We start from the raw sequence: 25,280 nt of genomic DNA, 5'->3' as shown, positions 1-25,280 counted from the left end.
CTCCTTTGTATTTATAGAAATAATACTTTGATCGTTATAACAGCCCCTGAAGAAGAGAATTTATCTCGAAACGTATTAGGCATATCCCCATCAACAAATAAATCATCTTTATGAACATATCTACTCAAGTCGGACTCTGATTATTTGGCTAAAGGCAATTTTTTCTAAACACTATACTTGTGTAATTAATGTAACCTATGAGTCTCAATTTCTGTTATGAAATATAAATGTATTGAGCTCTTGTCAGCCATATATAGTGTGCAAGGGACCGGAGTTCCCAAAGTGGGAACTTGCTCTGTCTTTGTTTGTACAGCCCATATGCCAGGGTTGGCAACTTTCTCCCCTGCACCTTGAATAGTTGTAAATTGTACACTCTTTTCTTCCCAAAGAGTGTTTAAAAACTGTACCCACACTGACTAAACGTTGTTCAAAGATAACTTAGAGTGCTAGGTGTTTCACCTTCTATTTTGTTGGTTCCATTCTGATGGACATTAATGATGATCCTAGAAATGGCAAAGAGGTCAAGGAGACCTCACAGAGGGTGCCACCATTAATGGGCGAAGAGGTCATTCGAGAGAGAAAGGCGACCATGTACCGTGTCCATAGGTCGGGTGAGGTAACGAAAAAGAGGATGTCTGTGAGAATCTCTCTGGAGGTAGCCGTGACATAAGTGTCTTCAATAGGAAAGCCTGGGTTGGAGCCCAGTATGTCATTCTTAAGTTTCTTCCGGCCAGATTTAGTGATAGGAAATGGAGAAGCAGTTTGAGAAGATAGGAGAGATGTATAGGGACATATCTAGCTGTAATGGTGATGAGGTCACTTACCAGGCTGATGTACTGAGGCACATGGAGGGGACAGAGGGGGGGGACAAAAACACAAAGGGGTCGGGGACAGAAGGTACGAGGGGGGCACTTGGGACAAGATTGGAGGTGCAAGACGTTAATGCAATGCAGGATGAGCTCCACAGCAAATGCTGTATGTAAAAAGGTAGTAACAGTTGAGCACCCAGCAGAAATGATTTTCACACAAACGGGTACTTTCAATGCAGGAGGAAGCACAGCTAAAAACGATTTTTAAGAAAACCGCTACTTTCAGTGCAGGAAGTAGGCACAGCTAAAAGCGATTATCAGGCAGACAGTATTTGAAGAATGGCACAGTAAGTGGAGCACAGCAATGCTGTAGTTGGAATTAGTGAGAATGAGTCACAGAGAGTGGGGCAGTATGGAGAGTCACCGCAGAGCAAGGGGCATCTGCAAGGTTGATATCTCGAGGCAGATGAAATGAGTTCTGTGGCACTGGGGCAGAAACTGAATTGCGGTACTCATGAAGACATGCTTAGCGATGAGTCAAGAGAGCAGTTGAAGTAAATGGAACATTGCAGAGCATTTTACTGAAAGATTCCGGGAGGTGCTGTCACAATATCATGCCCCTAACCCCCTCAGGTATAACAGCCCCCTGGCAGCAGTGAGGCTAAAGCCCTTCACAAGGGCCTTAAAACTCCATCAGAAACATACATGGAGTCAGTCCTGCCGCCTTTGGCGCCAGGCTCGTTATCTGGAATAAAGCAATACCAGTTTTCGACCTTAACCCAACATGGAGGCTTATTACACAGCTCAGTTCTTTAGAACCAAGCCATGCGGTCTAGTGTTTTGGTTGTGTCTGGGCCTGGAACTACTTGGCCTGGAACTACTTTACCTGGGCTATTTAAACCACACTCAAACAGCAGAACACGCTTCACGTTATTCTGCACTCCTGCAGCGTAACGCTCACCGTGTCCAGCTCCTGCTCATCTGCTTCTCTGGCGGCCCGGTCCTGAAGCCCTAGGTCTGGATTCCATTAATAACCTGGAAGAACAAGAACACTAGCGAGCAAGAACACTTACCTGTGAAGTAACCGGTCCTGAATCCATCCTGCGCTTTGCTTACCTCGCCCATCTCTGGAGTTCACCGCAACTTGAAAGAGAGAAGGAACAAAGTCAGCATTAAGAAAGCGCTTACCTGAGCAAGCAGCGCTTCGATCGATCATCTCTCTGGAACATCCCTTCTTTGTACAGATTGCAGTGAAGAGAACACAGGTTAGCAATTAACACCAATAAACAGCGCAGCGCTTCGCACATCAATAACTCACTGTGGTCTTCACCATCGGCGCGACAACTCCGAGATCGCAACCATCCCTGTGAAAACAAAGACGTTGTAGGGAACAGTGTAGTGGAGCAAGATGCAGAGAAGACAGAGGGAAATGAAGGGACAGAATAAAGACGGAAAAGACATTATAACTCGCCTGGAAGACAGCAAGCACAGTCCGAGTCACAGCCGGTCTGGACCAGACATAAGGGCACACGGACCAGTGAAGCATCTAGGTCCACGGAAAGCCCGCACCAACCATGCGCCCCTGCACAGAGACGCAGGACGGAGAGTTCAACGCACAAAAACCTAAGGTGAGCAATAACCCCAAGGGAGGGGTTTTGGACCAGAGGGAGGTGGGAGTCAACCCATCACAGAACCAGTATCTTAACCCTCCATTCTCCTGTTATAGGTGCTACCCAACGTCTGGCACACAACCAAGCAGAGAGGGGCCGGGATAGCGCTTAGACCTCCTTCCAGTATCGTGTGGCGCCCCTGTGTATACCAGGTGAGCGTAACAGGTGGGCCCTGAGCATGGCCAGGCACAGATGGGAACGTACAGGGCCTTAGATGTGGGCCTTAAGTGTGGCGCTGTCTCCCCGCCTCCCGGTGGTCCTGATTGGATCAAGTAAAGCTGTGTCAGCCAATCACAGGGGACAAGGCACACACAAAGAGGATGGCTTACTGGGCAATGCATGGGCAGCCATCTTGGAGTGTGGCCCAGAGCAAACAAAATATTCCAGTATAATGTGGAAAACACTAATTTTGCAGTGGGTAACACGGGATGCACAAGCAGAGCACTGCTTAGGCGTAGACTATCAGATTACTCACTTGATCCACTTTCAGTGTGCTTGACACGCACAGCGGCAAAATAAAGAAAAAAAAGCAGCATTTGAGATCCTAAATTGCTGCATGCTATGCTAAGATGCAAGTGGTGAAATCTGCCGCTTTTGATGGGCCCAAATTGGGCTTACCCTGTTGAATGAGGGATTCCAGATGAGGAAGGAGGCAGTGGGGCTGAGGGAAGCTGCTGCTCAGTTGCTGAGATTTGGGTGAGAAGAAAGATGGTGGTAATTTTAACTGCTTTCCTCAATTGTGTTGTCCAGTGAGCCTTCTAACAATGTAGGATCTAAAGCAGCGATGCAACAGAATGCCATCCGTGGGGGCTAAATTTTCCATTTTAACTTTTTTAATTTTTTGCAAGGGTAAATCAGTTTCTGAAAGTATAGACCTGCTAACCAGAGTTCGCCCTCCCCCCAAGCCCCTTCATACTGCTCCATGTCAAAATCAGTGTATTCATGAGCCCTTGCTGTGATTTTATTCTGTCCTCTCCAGCAACTGCCCTGCGGTGGCAGCAGGGCAGGTTCAAAGTTACGTGTGCATTCCTTTCAGCTGCTGGAACACAAAGTTCCAACATAGAGGTGGCTTTTTAATCGTCTGCACCCTGATTCAAAACAAAATTGATTGCATAGTTTAGTCAGCATGGTGGCACATTAAATTGTAAAGATAAGCTGTGCTGGGGTATGGCATGGTGACTACTGGGATGGCGCAATTATACAGCTCAGCTTCTGGATGTCCTTGTCTCAGATTGGCGAGCAATGCTGCATTCATGATGGACTGGTGTGTATTAACGGTCTTGTGTGGGTGTCTCAACAGACGTATGGGACCCTGCCCGAGGATGCTGCTTCTTTGATCCTCTTGAAGAAGGCCACACTTTTCTTCTGGGCGCATGGACTCTTCACTGGAGATTCCCTTGGAACAAGTTCTTAAAGGCAATTTTGACATAAAAATAGCCACTCACGAAGGTGCTGCTCACTAAAGTCCTTTTGAAGTAGGGAAAAATGGGAAGGGAGTGGAGTTAGAGTAACGAGAGGAGAGGTTTAGGCCAGGAGCAGCTCAGAACCCTTTTTACCACTTCAAGACCTGTTTGCACCGGCACAACTGTGCTCTACTCACTTTGAGCAGCTACAGCTACATGCCCACAGGTGCTGCTTCCACTTCTTTGGCAGAAGCGGCAGCGCTGGCGGCTGCAGAGTAGCGCTAACATATAAGGGGTTGGGTGGTTCAAGGCCAGGTGACGTGGGCGGACATCGACGGGAGACTAGGCTGTGGCGGATGGATGGATGGATGGATGGGTCTGGTGGGTGGATGGATGGGTGGATGGGTGGATGGGTGGTTGCGTTGAGTTCTCGGGGTTGCTCCAAATCCATTTGATTCATCCTGGGTTTGGAAGTAACAGGATTGATTGACTCACCCACCAGGGGTGTTTTAAGATAGTCCATATATATGACTAATGAATATACTCGTGTTGACGAACTAAGAATGCAAGTTAGTAACCTTTTTCTGTCACTGATTGTGCGTACTTGCTTTGAATGTAGACTAGACTCAGTTCACCTAAATGTGCGTATTCCTTCATCCAAATCACTATGGTTTGATTTAAAACACTGGTACACTTTTGGATAATAAATCTATCTTGCTCATTGAAAGAATTGGGATTTATTTTGTTGCTATCTAATTGTTTGCGATTCTTTTGTAGGTCTCCCCTCAGTAAAGAACGTTAAAGTGTCTCCTAGAAACCAGCAACTGTGGGTTGAGTGGACTGCTCCCAATGCATCTGTGAAAGCATATTTTATTGAGTGGTGTGTGAAATCCGAAATATTAGGTTGTACAATCCAATGGCAAAAAGAACCAAACACTTCAAGGAAAGCATTCTTAAAAGGTAATTTGCCTGGCACAATGGAAAGAAATTTAACTGTTAGGGAAATTAATATGTTAGCAGATCTTGCAAGGGTCACACTGTTGTAGTCATGACCCCGATTTTGAAAGCAAAGTGATTGCAGTATTTATAAAACATAATTTTACCCACTGTTCTCAAATAACTCATCAGTCATTTTCTTGAATTGTACTGTTCAGTCTATACATAAAATTGTGCACCACTCGCACCCGTCCTGGTCTGTTCCAATCAGGACTGCGCCCTTGTCTGACACTACTAGTCCTTATAAATCTATTGACAATATTGTCCCCGCCACCATCTCGAGTGGCACCATGGGTTGGAAAATAAAATCTGTAGGCGCTCGCCAACACTTTTTCGCAATTTGAGGCTCTGCTTTTACTTATACCTTCATACCATAAAAATAAATATCCAGGACCACAGGAACCCCATGGACTACTGACTGACTTGCTATTGCATTGATTATTACCTGCTTGAGCTACACACATCCCTGGAGTGGAACACACTACCCCTTTGTCTGTGACCGATAGTTCTATTTAGTTTACTGAGCAAATCCCTTCCCAACAAGTTAACAGGGGAACTCTCTGAATAGAACAAGGGGGCTCGTACTACCTCCCCACCCACCTTTATATCCAGCTCCTCAGTGTATGGAACTTAGAAATAGCCCCAGAGAATCCCTGCATGTAAAGAGTTTTACCTGATAACGGAAAGTTCCCCTCCACGATGCATGATTTGCTTGCACCTGAATCTACCATAAATATAAATTGCCGGTTTCCTATTTCCACCTCCATCAAGGGCTCATCTTCATGGTGTGCGGTTATCAATCGGATTGGACATGCGAGAGCTTTCTGTGGGCTGTCCTAATCAGAATAGGTATTTGTCCCGGGGAATGAAAAAGGGCCTTCCAGTTATTGCAAGTCCTTGGAATGGGGTGCCTGTTCCCCCTGCCATCCTGTTAAACTCACCCTGCTGTAGTTGTTGCCCTGCCTGTCAGCCCCATAAGGGAACTGATTTTGACCCCAACTGAGAGCGAGGATGCCTGGGCTTCCTTCTTGATTTTATATTGTGCTTTCAAGTCAGCAAAAGCCTTCTGTATTCTATTAGTCATCGACTGTAGGTTTGATAGAGGGACTAGCTGCGATGGGTTTTTCCCAAGTTCTGAAGAGTCGAAAGAGTTTTCGTCTGATCCCCAGCCAAGTTAATTTGATCATTGTAGAGGGTTTTTTTACTTCAATGTTCTTGTTCTTATAATGTCTCTCTTTAGATTTCCAGGCCAACAAATTCTTTGTAGTTCTCCTTTCGCCAAGCGTGTTCCACCTGCCTTTTATTGGCCCCAAGTTCAACCAGGGCTAGGGTAAACCATTTGTGGCGATTTGACAGATCTCTGACATTTTTCTCTTTCATAGGGGTGTGTTTAGCCAGAATTTCTGAGATCTCCTCATTGTAACTATTTATGAGGGTCTCTAGGCCATCAAAATCATTTGTTTTAGTCATCAGGGATTGCATACAAACAGCCAGACTAGGGGCAGTAACACCCTTAATTACGGGTTTTAACCATTTATGTGGGCTCATGCACTATGCGTACTTTAGCCGGAAGTTTCAACCGGCATGAAACAAAGAAATGGTCAGACCAGATGCAAGGAGTGGTTGTAATGTTTTTGATCTGTATATTTCCACTACCAATCCAGTCCAGAATATGTCCCCTATTATGTGTGGGTTCAGTATTATGATCTTTGATATGGTGGATTTTCAGCATCTTTTCCAATATCAATGCTTTCTTATCCCGTTCATCATTTTGCCAGCGGTTAAAATCACCCAAGATCACCAAGGCTGAATTAGCTATCATGGGTGCGACAATATTAACAATATCATCATTAAAACTATCTGATTCACCAGGTGGCCAATAGAGTAATACCAAGTTCATAATGTGATTGAAATTTGAGATCAATTTAACATGGATGATATCACTACCTGTGCACTCTACTTTGACCTCATAAAACCCCAACTGTTTTTTACTTATGATAGCCACTCCACCCCCTATGGCTCCCTCACGATGTTTCCTGAAGAATACGTAGCCCGGGGGTGGAGGGGGCGTCACCTGTTCTATAATAGGTCCATGGGCTTCAGTGTACAATGTTTCCATAAGACGCATGACGTCCACCCCTTGCTCCTGGATGTAGTTGTGTATATCTATAGTATGTTTCACTAGGGAACGAGTATTCAAAAGAACCATAGTAAGTTTGGATGGTAAAAACTCTGTCCCTGGTGAAAGTTTCATTTTGTCGGTGTTACCTGATTTGGTATCATTATTACAATTAGTGGTACTAAAGGTTCCACATGGAACTCTTAATTGAGGGGTAATGGTCGTAATATGACTTTTTGTCCTTACCCATGGTTTTCATGATTCCAAACGGAGCCGTGATGGCAGAATGTTAGGGCAAGTCTGCAGTCCGTGCACAGACTCGCTTGTTCCATTCGCGCCAGTGCATTCTCTTTTAAGGACGGAAAAAGTACTGCGTGAGAACTACGTCCTTCTGGGGAATGTAGTTTAAACTCGCTTACACGTGTGTGCCGAGTAAAGAACTTTGATTCTAGTCACTTGTGTTTGATGCAGCAGATCAGGCACTTAGCAAGTTAAAAGTACGCTAATTAAGGGGGTTACACAACAATCAATTCTAGCTGCAATTACAATATTTTAAAAGGACAAGTAAAATCAAATAACTTTTTTAGAAGGTGAGCTATATAATTCAAATTGTCAAGATCAAGCGTACTATAAAAACATGCCAACTAAAACAGGAGTGATGAAGGTGCATATGTGTTCTTTCACAATGCAACTGCGATGGACCAGGTCTCCTGTTGCTTGGCTGGAGACGAAACCAGGGACACTAGAAGGGATGTCACAGCAGCTGTTGAGAGAAAGGACTCTCAGCAGGAAATACTTCATACTCCCACGCCGGTCTGCAGTTTTGGCACCTTTTTACTATCTCCAAGAATGAATGGTTAATGCCCAGTCAATCCACCTTGATTCTTCAGTCCTGCGCTCTGGTGAGAGGACTTTGAGGAGGGGGATCTTGTCTCGAAGTCCAAATGGAGCTCACCAAAGTTCTTGGAGCATTAGTTCATGGGAAGACGATGCACTGCAATTGGGTCGGAGGTTCTTTGGTATTGGTGGTTTGCAGCCCAGGAAGGTCACTTCACGTTGGGGGATGGCTCATTCTGCAGGTCGTCTTATGGCTAGTTGGTGCCACCAGAAAAGAGGGGTCCTCTTCTTCGATTTAAAAAAAAAAAAAAAAACGAACGGGGTCAGGACAAGCCTTTTCTACAGTTACTGGAAGAGGCTGCAGGCGTCTCTGGTCATCTTCAGATCTTCTGTTCCAGTGGTCGACTTGCCTTCTGTCTCAGGAACCTCACCTTTTATCAGGATTTCAAACTCGCCCTCTGTAAACTCTGCCTGCAGTTTACAGAAAGGGGCGGTTGATGGCCCAATCAAAACAGCCGTTCCCCCAGTGGGAACTGTTTCATTCTGGCACACTAGAAGACAAAGACTAGCAGAGTTTCGGATCCTCCCATGCTTCCTGCCCTCACAGACACACTGGAGCTTCGACAGGCAACACAAAGGGTTCCTGCCGAAGACCAAACTCAAATCGGGGCCTCCCCACTGTTAGGCAAAGTTTGTATGCAGTACCCTCTGGGACCACTACACACAACTAGGACTAAAGGTGTAAGCAAAACCAACCTTTGGTATAAGTCTGTACCACACTGTATTTGGTAGCGAGCTGAGCAGCCAGGCTTATCTCAAGAGGGAATGTGAGCTTGTAAGGGTGTTACACAAAAGTCTACAATGACACGTATTCAGATAGACACTTATACTGCACTTCTTAATTTATTACACAATCATTTATAAAGCATTCACTAAATAGGGGAACCAATAGCACACACAAATTATACTACAATACTGAATACTAAGCACTTGAGCTCCATTGAAATAGGAGCCAAATAGCATTGAAGTAAGAGCAAAAAGGCATAAGTCAATAAAACAAATATTATAATTACTCTAAAACAGTGCAAATAGTTTGAGTTCACCAAAGGAGTTGATTCAATGCCAAAGTCAATGGGCTAGTGTCTTGTTTTAGGAAAAAAATTGTTCTGGTATTTATAACGGAAAAGTCTTTGCCAGGGTTCTTAGAAGTAGTTCATGGAAGAAGGGTTCGTATGTCGGGTCACAAGCTGACAAGGCCTGCAAGTTGCCAAAGTTCCACAAACTTTCGTGGTGAGAGGTAAGTTCTCTTGGTCGGGTTTTTACAGTACCTTCTATTGAACAAAAGGATGCAGCTGACGACTTCTGTTCCTGTAGATCTCGCTGTTCCTGAGCCTCGGTCGTGGGGACAAGAGGGAGGATGTCGGGGGACTCCTGCACGTGGACGGATCACAAAGCTGGCAAATTGGCAAATCTTCGATTCCGGTTGCTGCTATTCAAGCACACAAGCTGGTGTCCTTCTCCCTGTTTAATCCTAACCAGCTCCAAGAATGGTATCCAGGTGGCTTACGAGTTGATTGGTCCTACCAACTCAAAGGATGCTGTCCTTGAAGGGGCTTCTCTGTCGAGATGAACTTGGACCTTCAGCAGGGTTCCACCGGGCAAACCTATGGTCCAGTAGTTGCAGCCGCCGTCCTCTTCCAGCTCGTCTTTGGTTCTTTCTTTCCAGTGGTCGACTCTGCCTTCCAAGCCAAGAGACTTGCCTTTTAAACAGTTTTCTCACTTTCAATCCAGCCTAGCTGCCACTCACCCAGCAGGGTGGCTGTCCTTGCCGGACAGTCAGCCAGCCAATCACGCCAGAGAGCCTTTGGGTCTCCTAGGAGACTAAGCACAGGGTGTTTCGGGCACCTCCCTCACTTCCTGCCCACCCCAGACAGTCAGACGCCAGAGGCGGTCTTCGGTCCTGAAGCCCGCCAAAGGCATAGAAACAAAGGGACCAAACCTAGTTTGGCGTGCAGAGACCAACACTAGAAGGCCCTTTCCAAAAAGAAAAGGCGAAAAAAGACCACCAGACCTATTTAAACAAAGGGGCTTAAGGCGTCATCTTGAAAAACATGTCTCCTGTGATTTTTAGCTACCGGTGTTCGCGGTCGGGAAAAATCATGGTAGTTTGTTGTAAAACCACTGCCACCAGCCGTTTCGATATGAAAGGGTAGCATTTGACTGCTACATGAGATTCTAGACATAGGGCATATTAGGTAACCCATCTAGCACTCTATTGTAAAATGGGGTGTGCTGGGTCTAGGAATTTTAAAAAGACTAGTAAATTTATCTTTACATTCTCTGGGAAACAGTGGGCGAGCCTAGAAAGGCTTCCCCGTTACTGCACTGAGGGTGCTGTGTAACACACATGAAAGGATGATGCCTATGGTGCGATCTAAAACCCCATAATCAAAAGAAACAAACACAGAAAACAAACAATTAAAAGTACAAAGTCCCAAAGGTCAGCAAAAGAGCTTGGGATCTCTAAGGTAGAGAGGAATTGGCACATTTGTGAGAATTCTTCCTAACACCCACCCAGGATGGTAGAAGGATGGTAGAAGGACCAAGAAAGCACAACCAGACAAATGGTGAAAAAAGAAAGGATCCACAATGTTGGAATAAAGGTGACCCTCCCGTGCATAGCCACAGCTATGAATACAACCTATGGTGAAAAATAGCACAACAGTCGGTAGAACATGTCCACTGCCATCGGCCATAACTATAGGGTTGTTACTGTAACAGAATTGTTACAGGGGTTGAGAGAAAGGGGATACTAGGTTACCCGTCAGCACTCCACATAGGGTGGTGTGCTGATCTCACAAAAAGAAAAGCTAAGAAGGATTAAAAGTATCCATCTAACCTTGAGAACAGTAGTGCTTAAGGAATATAAAATGAAATAGAGGTGCCCAAAGGGTTCCCAGCAACACTGCACATAGGGTCCTGTGTGCTGCAAATGTGAAACACGGATGCCTTTTAAAAAGGTACGGAGGAAAGCATGACTCCATAAAATAAAGTAAAACCTACAGAACAGGGGTCCCAAGATCAGAGCAATAATGAATGAGTGAGTGAGTGGAAAAAAGGGTCCCCTCATTCAGGAGAACAAGAAAAAGGTCCAGCAAAACGTGCTGGGGGTCTCACTAGGAGAGGGGATTAAGCATAAAACTGATAAATCTCCAGAACATGCACGATACCCCCACGATGCAGCAGCCGACCCGGTCACTGGATTCTTGGTCAGGCAGACAAAAGAAGGTACACTGGAATGGATCTTGGAGCAGCAGTCTAGTGAAGAGGCTCCAGGCAAAGGACTCGTCCTGGTTCTGAGATTTTTGGCACCCTTTTCAAAGCACCAGTGAATAACGGTTACCGCCCAGTCGATAAGTCTCACTTTCTCATTCCAGCACTCTGAGGGTACTTCAAGGGGTGGAATTTTGTATCTGGGGGTCCGGAAGGATTCGATCTTCGGAAGACGATGCACTCCATAATGGCAACAGGTACCGGGATATTTGTAATTTGCAGCCATTGAAAGTCACAGCTAGTCATGGGATGGCTTGAAATGCGTGTTATTATAAGACTGATTGGGCCCACCAGTCTATGGGAGTGTCCTTTTTGGGGGCTCTCCCGACATATGCAAGAAGGGGTCAGACAGCAACGATTACTCGGAAGGCATCTCGGGTCATCTGGAAGTAGTTGCGGCGTCCTCCTCTTGGTTTCTTTAGTTACAGTGCTCAGATTGTCGTCATCCTCAGGATCTATGCCTCTTATGCAGGAACCGGGCAGTGGATACCCATGCACCATTCAAACTAGGTGGTGGCTGTCCTTTCGGGACAGCCAGCCTCCTAGTAGGAACTGGTTCCTGGCAGGCACAGCAGAAAACAAAACAGCTGTGTTTCAGTCTATTCCCCTGTTTCCTGTCCTCAGACACACTGGCACCTTGGTGGGCTTCACAAAGGGATCCCCCTGAAGACAAAAGTGAAACCAGAACCTCCCCTACCCTGCACGGCAGGAGGACAAAGAAAGGTCTATCCATCTTGAATTGGTTAAAAAAGAACTGTCACTATTTTGGTTCAATGGTGACCCTTCTGTGCGCTACCATGGATCCAAGTACAGCATGGGAGCAAGAATTGCACAAAAGTAGGTAGGATAAAACCATTATCTCCAGCCATTCAGATTAGCTTGTAACTGTAACCAAAACAAAATGTTACTGTATCCCCTTTCTCACTTCACCTGTAACTGCTCAACACTCCACATAAGGTGGGTTATGCTGATCTCACAATAGAAAAGATGAGAAGGATACTAAATATCCCCCTTCCCTTGGGAACATTTGTTCTCACAAGGAAAATAACAGAAAATGAAAAGGGAAGCCATAAGGGGTCCCAGCAACACTGCACAGAGTGCTGTGTGCTGCAAATGTCACATATGCCATAGAACTTGGAGGAAAGAATGGCTCCAAGAAAAAGGTATAAAAAGAAATGCTTCCCACACACTCGGGAGAAATGACTGCAATAAGTGCTGGGCAACTCGCAGTGAAAGTTATTTCACCTAAAAATGAAAATCTACCCAACACTCTACGCCCACCCCCCCAAAACCAAGGGACAGGAGGATCTAATATTCTCCTGGATGGATCTCTTGTTCCAGTCGCTTTAACCTGCTGTAGAGTCCATCAGCATTCTTATGACTACCCGGACCTATGCATTCAAGTGCAAGTCTAAGCCTCTGCATGCCATAGGACCTACAGCTATTGTTGGGAATTTTCTTATTAGAGGTGGTTTGAGTTAACAGACCCTCAGGAGGTATGTATTCTCCTGAACCCAAGTTAGGCTTTTTGACAGGACCTCCTGTAGAAGGCCCCAGGGACCCAAAGGGATCTCCATAATTGAGTCCCTAGACCTCATATGATTCCTAGCAAGCTGGGCTACAGATTTCACTACTAGAGGTCTAATGGGAAGCCATGGTTTAGGCTCCCTTTTCTTCTTGGATCTGGGTTTTTGTTGGTTGACAAGAGGCGTTTTAGGAGAGTCGTTTCTTATTCGGGGCTGGCAAGAAGATTTAACATCTTGTCACATGGTTGAACTACCTCCACTAGTGTAATTGGGTCTTCTGGGAGTTCATTCACCTCAGCAGGTGCTGGTGGTGGGGGGTCACTGGAGTTGACCTGAAGCTTTGGTGTTAAGTCCCTGGCGCCATCCAGAGGAGCAGAGTTTACTCTTGGTCTCTGGGGAAAGGTCTCTTAAGGTAGCCTCTCTGGCTTCTTCTGGTAAGAGCTCTTATTCTTTGATAAGTGGGTACAGCTGTGTGGGAGGCAACACCTACAGTTTTAAGGTCATTGCCTAACACAGAACCAGTCACTGCTGCCTGGCCACAGACCAGTATCCAGGCAGTCATATTGTTACATTGTATGGTAACAGGCATGATCGGGAGCATCTGCACAGCGCCTCCAGCAAACTTAATGGGGGCCCGAGGGGCCTTAGCTACATCCTCTGGGTTGAGTAGAGACTCGCTCACCATTGAGGATGCTATCCCTGTCTCTAATGGAAGGGGCCTCCTGACGATTAATGAGAACACCTTCCCTGATGTACTCTCCAGTGTTTTCTGAGATGGAGTGGTGGGGTCCCTGATTCTGGTCCTGGGAATTTAAGGGTACAGAAACTACTTTGGCTTGAACTCCATAAGGTTCTTGGGTCAGAGGGTAAAATAATGCCTCTGTCCTGGTATCTTCCTCATCCTGTGGGAATGCTAAGACAACAGAGGGGATTCTCAAGGGTTTACCCCTACACTTGGAATCTCCTTTCACATGGTGCCCATACCCGCACACCACACACTTAACAAATGTGTTCTGGTATGGGGTTTCTGGAAACCTCCTTCTGGTTTGACCCACAAGGTTCACTATCCTGTTGTACTTCCCATGGTGTTTACTGTTCTTGCTTTTGTGGGCCTCATTGGATTAAGATTGAATTGGGGAATCTTCTTCCTTTTTATGCTTTTCCACCTCCTTTTTGTGAGGAGCCCCAGAATCCCAGAGAGTAGCCCTTTTGGCTACCCACACGTCAGCAGCTAGTGCTAGCTTCTTGGGGTCTAGTTTCTTTGAGTCAGCCAGATGCTGTCTCAAGTCTGGGATCCGGGCATCAAACATGTTTTCTAACATGAAGATTCCTCATGCCATCCATTAAATGTACTCACCTTATGGCCTTCAATCCACCCATCTAGGCGGATGTATTTTCAGGAATTCACATACCCAAGTGGTCCACAACACACCATCTTTCTTCTTATGTTCTCAAAGTTTTTAGATATTGGCAAGGAGTCTTCCCATATCTAGCTATGAGAGCTTGTCTCACCAGTTTGTAGTTTTCTCTATCATCTGCATTCATCTCCAGAGTCAAATCACAGCCATTCTGGGGAAGCTTAGAAATAACCAATGGTACTTGCTCACTCTCCCACACATTTTGTATTTCCAAAGCAAGTCAAATGTTATCGGCCAATCAATAATATTCTTCACATCATACTGACTCACCAATTCTTTAGGCAGTTTGGGTTTGTGGATCCTTGAGGCATCAGACAGAGAAGACTGAAGAGACAATATTTTCATGGGTAACTCATGTTGCATTTCCTTTTGCCGGAGTTCTTGATGAAGAGCTTGTTCTCCAAGTCCCTTTTCCATTTCTTTGTCTTGGAGTTCAAGTTTCCTATACTGCAGTTAAATCTGTTTCTCAACTTCCACATTTATTTCAGGAGACTTGGTAGAGGAGATGTGTGCATGGGTAAAGGGGCAATACTGGTGATGGGCTAGTAATTGGTACTATGATCTCCTCCAGGTCTACATCATCATCCCCATTGGGAAACATTTCACTTCGGTCAGACTTTTCACCCATGTTTTCACTCAAATCAATATTGGGAGTAGGGGTGACGGGCCTACTTACTGAACTTTGGCAGTTCAACAGTGTTTGAATTAAATCATTCTTATTTCCTTTACAGTTGAGGTTCTTTGCTTTACACAGTTCTTTAAGCTTTTCCACTTTAAGAGCTACAAGAGCCTCTTGCTTATATTTTTCCATTATACAATTGATAATTGAGTTACACAGACTTTGATAAACCAGCCTTTGTAGATGGTTTCTCTGGACACGGGTATCCCCAAGAGTCAGTGCATCCAACTCATCAATCCCACCGCTGTAACGCCAATTGTTAAGTAAACCACTTTGTAATACTTTTTAGAATGGCAGTACGCTATTCAAAGGTAAGTAAAATACTTTTGTAAAAACAGTTTCAGGTAAGATAAGTTAAACAAAACCGACACAAGGTAAGTAAATACTTCGCAATAATTTCAGAGGCCTACCACTTTAGAAGTCCACCCTAACTTGTTATGGGTGTCAGACAGTTTTGAGGGCGAAACAGGTAAGGCACAGCTGTAGAAAGTTCTTTGAAAGTTCAAAGCTCAAGCTGTGCCCAATCTATATTTTAAAACACTACCCGGCCTCTAGCCACGGCCTTTATGACATGGCCACTTCACTTGTTCCCCCTCTCTTTTGGGTCCACTAGCCAGGGCCTCTGGCCGTGCCCACTGTATATTTATAAACACTTCCAGCCCTCTCGCCATGGCTTTCGGCCATGGCCACCTTGGTGTCTTTCGAGTCCACAGGCCCTGGCTAGTGAGCATGTCCTTCGCCCGTGCCCACTGTATATTTTAAAACACTGTCATGGCCACTACACATGTTCCCACTTTTTTGGGCCCACTCGCCAGGGTTTTCGGCCGTACCCACTGTATATTTTTAAACACTTCCAGCCCACTCACCATGGCACGTAACTAGTTAGCATGGAGGAGTCTCGTTCGTTATCGGAATTAACCAGACAAATCGCTCTACCAACTAAGAACGGCCATGCACCACCACCTACAGAATCGAGAAAGAGCTATCAATCTGTCAATCCTTTCTGTGTCCGGGCCGGGTGAGGTTTCCCGTGTTGAGTCAAATTAAGCCGCAGGCTACACTCCTGGTGGTGCCCTTCCGTCAATTCCTTTAAGTTTCAGCTTTGCAACCATACTCCCCCCGGAACGCGACCCCCAGCGGCTGTTCCACATATTAAAAAGAATTTCTGGAACTTGAATTTTTCTCTTTAATGATCTTGGCACCAATGCCCTTTCTTTGGACTTTATAACTTAAAGGGTTTGAGCGCAGGACTTGATAACCCTCCCAGTTTTTCATTACATTAAGTACCAAATACAGAGCTTTGTGGGAAGCTCTGTGGGAGGTTTTTTCTGCAGCCAACCATTTTTTCAGTGTTATTGATTTGGATCATAATATTCTGTTGTTAAGCTATCATAAGAGTGGTCAATAGCGCACATACCATATACGATCCCACATCATACAGATACTGCATAATAGCAATATAATACAGATAGCTGTGATTATCGGGGGAGGGGGGAAGGAGTACTATGAAAATAGTTTTCCTGCCCTCCCAGTTACTCACCAGGTGCCCCTCCCCTCCGAGCATGTTCCCCCTACTCCCCTAAACTTCTCTCCCTAGCCCTCTCCCATGCCCCCCAGCCCTTGTTCCGTGTGACGCACTTCCATTCCCAATCTCGTTTTCTTTTATACCCGCGGTTATCCTGCCAAATAACCACGGCTACTAGAAAACATTCATGCTCTTAACCTGGTCCTTAGCCCCCTCTTAGCTCCCCAATTTCACATGATGTTCCACCCCCTCCCCACCTCTAGCCTGATGCCATTGCATCGTTTTTCCTCCTCCAAATGGCATTTTCAGACTTATTTTTTGTTAGCCATGGATAAAGCCACGGATATCTCTTGGATTGAACAAAAAAAAGGCAGATTTTTCATTTCTGAAAAGCCTCTCTGCTGCAAATGCACCATGGGAGATATCACTATAATTTTGTGAGAAGGCGGCACCCCCTTCTCTGTGAAATATTTGTTTTAAACTACTGCACATAAAATAACACCAGACCATCCTCCCGGAAATAGTCAATGCTTCGTTCGTGTCCACGTTTTCTCATACCTGGTCCAATTCCGTCCAACGTTTTTCGCTGTACGCTTGAGCAACATTTTGACATTTTCCTCTATGGCAAAATGAATGGGGACTCTGCCTACATTTTTCTTTTCTTTTTTCTTCCTAATCTCTTTATTTTATAACTCTCCTTTCCCAAAATTTCCATGTGGGGTCAGGGGTGTGTGGGGGGGGTGGAGGGAGAGGAGGGAAGGGGGCATGAGTACAATTGTGTTTACAAAGTTTCAGCCAAATCCGTTAGGAGTCAAAACTTATTAGCAATTAATTTTTCGAATTTCCTATGGTACTTCAAGCTGAACTTAACTATAGTGCGGCCATATATGCGACCGAGCATGCGACCCATGCAGGAGTGGTTGGCAAGACCGCTTGGCTGCGACCACGGTTAGTGGGACGATTTCTAGTGGTCGTTTCGCCAACATTGGTACAAAATCTTTGCTGGTGGACAAGAGAAAATCTCCTGAAGGGGAAACCCTTCTACGATCCAGAAATACAGGTGATTGTCACGATGGACGCCAATCTCACTGGGTGCGGGGCTCACTACCTTCACCACACAGCTCAGGATCTGTGGTCTTGCGCTGCAGCTCAGAACCTCATCAATCTGCTAGAACGTCTGGCAGTATTCAAAGGCCTTCAGGCATTCGAATCCCACTTAACGAACCAATCTGCAAGTCCTGACGGACAGCACTACAGCAATGTTTTATATCAAGACATGGGGGCACACTTTCTCCAAATCTGTCCAGACCTGCGCAGCAAATTTGGAAATGGGCACTCAAACGGAAGATATTCCTATCGTCGCAGCACGTTCCAGGGGAACGCAAATCTCTTGCAGACTCATTGAGCAGAGATCCCCTACCAGAGGAACACGAGTGGCGACTACACGCAGAGGTCGTAGAACACCCTTCTCTCAATGGGGTTTCCCCATAATAGACTTGTTCACTACAAGCGAAAACCAGCAATGCCCAGACTTCGCGTCCAGGTTCCAAGGGGAATGCCCTATGGATGAACTGGTCAGGGAAATTTGTTTACGCTTTTCCCCCCCAACACCTCGCATGAGGAAATTGGTGAATAAGATCCACAAGGAACAAATGACGCTCATTCTAGTTGCTCCTATGTTGGCAAGACAACCCTGGTATTCACATGTGCGATCTCATCAAACTCCTGTGCCCGTACAATCTGCTCACCCAGCCCGGGGGACTAACAGTGCACCCTCTACCTCACTCAACTTGGCAGCATGGCTCCTGAAGTCAGAGTTTGGACATCTTAATCTGCCTCAAAGATGTATGGATATCTTGAAAGAATCAAGAAAGCCTAACGCAAGGCACTGTTATTTTGACAAGTGGAAGAGATTTGTAATTTGGTGCCAGTCTATACAAATTAACCCCATTGGATGTACTCCTTCCCACATTCTTGCATATATCCTCCACTTGCTAGATGCGGGTGAGTCTTCAACTCCTTGAAGGTCCACATGGCGTCTTTGCCAGCTTATACCACTTCCCACAATAAGATCTCATGGTGGAAGGTTCCTGTCATCAAAGCATTCATGCAGAGAGTAGAAAGACTATACCCTCCAATTTCTAACCCGCCGCCAGGGTGGGACCTCAATGGTGTACTTGCTAAGCTCATGGGACCCCCTATCGAGCCGATGCACAAGTCTAGTCTCAAACACCTGACTTGCAAGACTGCCTTCTTAGTGGCTATCACTTTCATAAGAACAGTTAGTGAAATACAAGCATTTTCAATGCAGGACCCATTCTTTGTTGTACACAAGGACAAGCTGGTTTTATGTACTCACCCTAGGATGTACCCTAAATGTAATTCCAAATTTCATGTAAACCAGTCAATTGAGCTACCGGGTTTCTTTCAGGAACCCTCCAGCTCAGCTGAGGTAAAACTCCACACACTAGATGTGAGGAGAGCGGGCCTCTACTATGTAAACAAGACCAGACCGCTAAGAAAGACGGATCAACGGTTTGTCTCTGTAGCACCAGGCAGAGAAGGTGACCGCATTTCAGAGAATGCCATCCCTAGGTGGATAGTCGGATGTATACAACTATGCTATTCCCTTTCAAATAAGACACTTCCTTTTACGCCCAGGGCTCACTCTACAAGAAGCACAGGAGCCACCGTGGCCTTCATTGCTAATGTCCCTCTAGACCGCATTTGCAAAGCCTCTACATGAGCTCAATAAATACTTTCACTCAGCACTTCTGCATTGACACTCATTCCAAGATAGATACTCAAGTGGGACAAGCAGTTCTAAGACATCTGTTCGCTCATGAACCTTCTCACATCCCACCTCCTAACACTGCTCACTAATCTATGCACAGCATGTGATCTAAGCAGATTCCATAAGCCTCAGAAGGGATACATTACTCATGATTACGGTGAGTAATGTATCCCATATTTCGTAGGCTTGTGGAATCTGCTTAGATCACATGCTGTGCATAGGCCGACATCTATTTTTGAAACACGAAAAGGGACGTTGACAGGGCATGCCAGTACTGCTATCCCTAGTGTGACGTCCACTGTACCCATGATAACTCGCGCGTAGAGGTCCCTCAGATTGTTTTTTTTTTCGGCATGCTAGACGGATGCATATAGCAGAGTTCCTTTTGGTGCTAAGCCATTGACTTTTCACAATTAATGATAGCATTTCCTTCTATCCTTTCACCGACTTCTGAAATACCATGCTGGTGAAAAAAGAAAACTGCCTGTTGGAGACCACCACGCCGGACCGTTCGGCCTTGGAAGGCCGCCGCGGGCCTCGGCCCAGAAAGTAGGGAGAGAGGGTGGAGGCCATTTTAGAATGCATATTCTCCCCTTCCTACGCTTTGTTCCCCCTGCTGCCATACCCATAACCTGTAATTATGGAAAATACACTGTTTAAATTTTACCCCAAGTCTAACCGAAAATTCCCATGGTTGGACAAACACTTAGTTTGTAATTTGTGTCTTCCAAGAGACCACGTCGAAACGTCTTGTCGAGCGTACAGGCTCTTCAAGCCAAAGACGTTAAAGGATCGTTCCATAAAATGCTGGGCCCGCTACACGAGTCGAGCACTCGACGACGTTCGACACCCCAAGAAAGGTCTACCAAATCCCGGTCCTCTGGGCAATCTCGATCTAGATCGCCACACAACAGGGTTCAACCGTCGAAGGACGGCAAGGGTGTCGTTCGAAAAACTCCGTCCGAAGGTCGATCGTCCGCGGATGACGCCTCAGCTCCCACATCCGAGATGCAACACTTGACGTTGGATAAAGCGGCAGACCCCAAGAAATCTGTAAAACACTCCTCTGGGCCACAGGGAGTGGGAAAACATCACAAAACGACCTCTAAGACCCCTCATAGGGACAAGAGCCCTCATAGGGAGAAAAAAACCACAGAAGGGAAAGCCTTTATTATCCAAGCCCATAGAAAAGCCTAGGGATTCTACCCCTAAGGTAATACCTCCCACTAATGAGCACTTGGGACTTACCCCTCAATCTATGGTGATCGCAAGTTCCAAAGAATGGTATTCCCAGGATATTAATAGAGTAATGCGAAGAATGACCTTTATGGCCAATTTTTACAAGAGTAACCCAGATTACTTTGAGTTTCCACTTCACCCACCACAGCCCCTTCCGGCTCTCAAGCCTCTGCCTTAACTACTCAACCCACTTCTAAGAGATCGCGTACGTTTATAGATTTATAGGACCCTGAATAAGACCAAGAAGACCAAGAAGATCTCTCCTTTGTGGAGGCATCTGACCCTCAATTTATTGAAGAGGATACAGATGAACTTATTATGGGGATGACGAGGACCCAGAGGCAGACCAAGAGGCTAACATGTACTCCATAGACTCCCCTCTTAATCAGGACACTCCAATTGTCTATTCCCCTGTGGATAATCAACCCCTCCTCAATGAAGTTTTAGCCAAAGCAGCGGAACACTTCCAAATTGACACACAGGAGGTGCAGGAGGATAGAGACTTCGCAGAACAAATCTTAGCTAGCTATAATTGCCATAAGCGGGGATACATTTCTGCTTTACTTTCGTCTGCCCTGGAGCCACTCGGATCACAACTAGCTCAGCTCAGGTGGCAGCAGATGGAAGAGCTGTATCTACCTGTCTCCTTAAATCAAATTTCGATCTGGCAGACAATACTGGAAGAGTCATTGCGGAGAGGACTGTCATAAAGAGGCATGCATGTCTGCGCCAGTCAGGCTTTAGGCCAGAAACACATGCCACTCTAATAAACATGCCAGTGGAACCTAATGTGCTCTTCGGTAAGGCCGTGGAAGACGCACTTAAAACAGCAAAGGACGAGTATTACACTCTAAAATCTTTAGGTCAACTCACAAACAAGCCTACTTGTCAGAGTGGTAACGTTAATTTTCACTGTTTTCAGGGCCAAATTTCTCAGAGGATCCAGCTACAATCAGGGCCAAGGCTCCCCTGGGGAAGTAATCCAGGGCAAGCCTTTCAAGGCAATCCCAGAGGACAACGCAGAGGTCGGGGCAGAGGCCCTGCTCGAGGTGGCACTCCACCTCAGAGCAAGTGACTTTCAGCTCCAGGTACCCTCCCATGCATCTCCAGTAGGAGTATGCATTTCCAACTTCACCCATGCATGGGAGTGTATCGCATCGGACAGATGGGTGCTGTCCATGGTAGCAAGGGGCTACTGTATAGAAATACTTCAACATCCTCCCAACCACCCCCCACGACAGAGTCCACTCAGAAGAACATCAGCGGATCCTTCTAGAAGAGATAACTACGCTTCTATTAAAGGATGCCATAGAAGTGGTACTAGCCAACCAGGTAAACGGGGGTATTTATTCAACTTACTTCCTTGTACCAAAGAATGATCTAACAATGTGCCCTGTATTAGATTTACACCCTGCAATCAAGTATGTCAAGCCACAAAAGTTGTGCATGACTACGCTACAAGAGGTAATCCGCTATTAGAAAAAGGGGATTACATGGCAACACTGGAAATGAAAGATGCCTATTTTCATATTTTAATGTTCCCAGCGCACAGAAGATTCTTGCGTTTCAAGATAGCGAACAAGCACTACCAATTCAAAGTGCTGCCCTTTGGAATAGCCTTGGCTCCAAGGGTATTCACAAAGGTACTGGTGTTAGTGGCAGCGCACCTGCGCAGGGAGGCAATCCCAGTTTACCCTTACCTGGAAGACTGGCTCATAACGGGAATCGCCTCTGATTTGCAGACAAAACATCCAAAGAACAATCAACCTCCTCTTTCAATTGGGCTTCTCCATCAACGAGAAAAAATCGAGCCTAGTGCAAAGCACTTCAAAACAGTTCCTAGGAGCTATTTTAAACACAGAGTAAAGATTGGTCTTTCTTCCAGAGGTAAGAGTAAGGCATTTGCTACTGCGAATACCACATTATCAGGCCGACCGCCAGATAAGGGTGCGCAAAGCAATGCGTTTAATAGGCATGATGGCATCTTGCATTTACCTGGTTCCTCACGCACGCCTGCGCATGCGTCCCATACAGGATTGGTTGGTGAAACAGTGGTCTCAGGTAAGCGGTCAGTGGGACGATCTAGTGGACCTTTCGCCAACACTTGTACAAAATCTCCGCTGGTGGACAAGAGAAAACCTAACCAAAGGGAAACCTTTCTATGACCTAGAGATGCAGGCAGTGGTCACAACGGACGCCTCACTGGCGGGGTGGGGGGGGGGTTCACTACCTTCACCACACAGCTGGGGGTGTGTGGTTTCACACTGCAGCTCAGAACCACATCAATGTGCTGGAACTCCTGGCAGTATTCAAAGCCCTTCAGGCATTCAAACCCCATTTAATAAACCTTTCTGTGCAGATCCTAGCAGACAGCACTACAGCGATGTTAATATGTCAACAAACGGGGCTACACGTTCTCCAAATCTGTCCAGACTTGCACAAAAAATCTGGAGATGGGCACTCAGACGGAAGATGTTCCTGTCATCACATGTTCCTGGGGAACTCAACGGTCTAGCAGACTCATTGAGCAGAGATCCCATAGGAGAGGAACACGAGTGGTGTCTACACAAAGGAGTTGTAGAACTTCTCTCAATGGGAAGTCCGTAGCAAAGTCTTGGAGTGTAGGTATGTTAAATCCAGCGTTGAGGCTGGAGGGTTCACGAGTTAGGTGCTGTGGTGACCAGGACTTGATTCGTCATGTTGAGAGGGTGGCCATGGTCACTGATCAGGCGGATGAAAATTCTGTGCGGAGTTGTACATTCCTGAACGTACAACTCTGCACAGAATTTTCGACGTCAAGTCCTGGTCACCACGGCACCTTGCTACAGACTCCCTGCCAGATACCTGGGCAGGCATCAAACAACCTCATGTTCAACCGCTGATACTACCAAGGCGTTCACCGTTCTGAACTACATCCTGTTGAAAGTTCGGACCCTTCATCTGCAAACAGTTAAATCCCAGTGAAGGCTGACTCCATCCCCAACTAGGAACACCAACATAACTATGTGTCGATAACAATAACATACTACCAGTCTAAAAGTAGTATTTGAAATTCACACTATATACTTGTCTTACTAACCCTCACTCCCTCAACTGTGGTGTAAAACAGTCTGCAACTCTTCTTGTGGACTCAAATGTGGTTTCTTAAGGTTTTTTAAAACCTACAATTTTTAGATGTCTGAATTTATGAATAAATTGAAATATAAAACTCTCTCCTAACCAGTCTGTGACCCTCAATAGCCAGTATTTGTGCAAACTAGCTACCTGACTTCTATAGGCCTGCTTTCTTCACACGGTTGACAAGGGGTAGCTGTTGACTCTTCTGTTCGCTCTCATGTCAAAATTGCCTTTGAGTCAACCCCCCTCTAACAAAAAAAGGCTTTACTTGCCCCATATTCTTTTTTTTCAATTCAAGAGATGTTACATCACCACCCACTATCAGATAACAGGCTCTAGGGTGACCTGAACCCTTCTTTTTGATCTGAGCTATTTGCAGGCTTTCTGGGATCCTGCCTCCACCCCACAAATCAGTCTTGTAAGCATGTTGGTTAGTGGGTGTAACGGGCAGGCTGAGCTAGAGAGGTGTTTCTATGTTCTGCCCTGGCTTTCACCTGGTTTCCATTTCCCAGCTTGTCTAAACTCGAAGTAATGTTCCTACCCGGGTCATACCTCTTCCCACCCATCTGTTCCTGTCTAGGGAACCAGGCCTGTGAGACTGAACCAGTTTGTTCTTACTAATTAGATGCATCTTCTCTTGCTCCTCCTGGTCTTTCTCCTTAACACTTGATGTTCCTGGTCTGATGTTTCTTTCACCGCCTGATGTTATTTCTTCGGTCGCTTCTGATACCTTTAGTATCCCTACCACCTCTTCGATATTCTTTCCCCAATCTCTTCAGGTTCGGTCTTGGCCCCAGATGCTACTTCTATGTTACTAGCCAATTACATTGCCACCACCTTCCCCATGGTGTCGCCACCTCCTCTTACATGCCTGCCCCACCCCCTCCTCTTGATCTGCACTCTCATGAAGTTATTCTCTACTCTTGCCTTTGTCCTTCTCCTGATGTTATCACATCCCCAATTCCTCCCTGTGAGGTTTCGTCACAGCTTTGTATGAAATCTAAGAGCTTTTTGTGTACATGAAAATAATCACTGATCTTGGCATATGAGAAATATGCCTATAATAAAATGGGTTGTAATTAAGTATTTATGGGTTGTTGCTAATTTCATGTTCCACAACCATCCTCATTGTAACATTTGTTTTCTTGTTAACATGGTGATTTTATATATTAAACCCTGGAGGGACTCGGTAACGATGAAGGGGACATACCAGGTAAATCTACTGTCATATAAACAAAGGAATCCACCAACTATATGCAGACATGATTCAATGCTATGGATGCATCAGAAATCAATTCTGTTGAAATATCATCTTTATTTAAAACTATAAACCATTGTTTAGAACATTATCATTACTACACAAAATCACATCAAATGTATGTAACAATTGATATGGTAGAACCACATATGTACGCATGTCTAATCACATATAATTTGTCATATTAAAAGCACCCTCACCACACACAGTGGCATAATATGAAAGAAAATCAAACAAAGCAACCATATTCATAACAACTTTAAAACAGTGGGTTGTCTCCTTTACACAGTTTTACACCCCAACATGTTTCTTGTTCAGGTGGATTCTTGAATTATTATTCATTCCATTTAGTGGAGATATTTCAAGTGTCCTCTGAGTTGTTTGAGTGATGTACCATCTGTTAATGTTTGTAACAATGTCTAATAATGACAATTATTACATAAATATCTCCTGCCTATTCCAGCCTGCACCGCATCAATCTAAAAAGTACCTAACAAACACATCAATGTGATCAACAGATACCTACTGCTCCGAACTCCAAAGCAGGGCTTCCGTAA

General features: G+C 45.5%; 1 protein-coding gene across 4 annotated transcripts in view; it reads left to right on the top strand.

Annotated features, from left to right (window-relative positions):
- Positions 1-25,280, top strand: part of IL6ST (interleukin 6 cytokine family signal transducer) — a 612,349-nt gene that overhangs the window by 304,099 nt on the left and 282,970 nt on the right. For all 4 annotated transcript variants that reach the window (XM_069627291.1, XM_069627294.1, XM_069627293.1 and 1 more), the window contains one exon: positions 4,660-4,842. In XM_069627291.1, the coding sequence (XP_069483392.1) occupies positions 4,660-4,842 (183 nt within the window). The remainder of the gene's footprint in view (positions 1-4,659; positions 4,843-25,280) is intronic.

This window comes from Ambystoma mexicanum, chromosome 6p (assembly GCF_040938575.1).
Source record: "Ambystoma mexicanum isolate Mex_15411 chromosome 6p, UKY_AmexF1_1, whole genome shotgun sequence".
NCBI classification, from domain to species: Eukaryota; Metazoa; Chordata; class Amphibia; order Caudata; family Ambystomatidae; genus Ambystoma; species Ambystoma mexicanum.
This window is presented reverse-complemented; position numbering and strand designations above follow the sequence as displayed.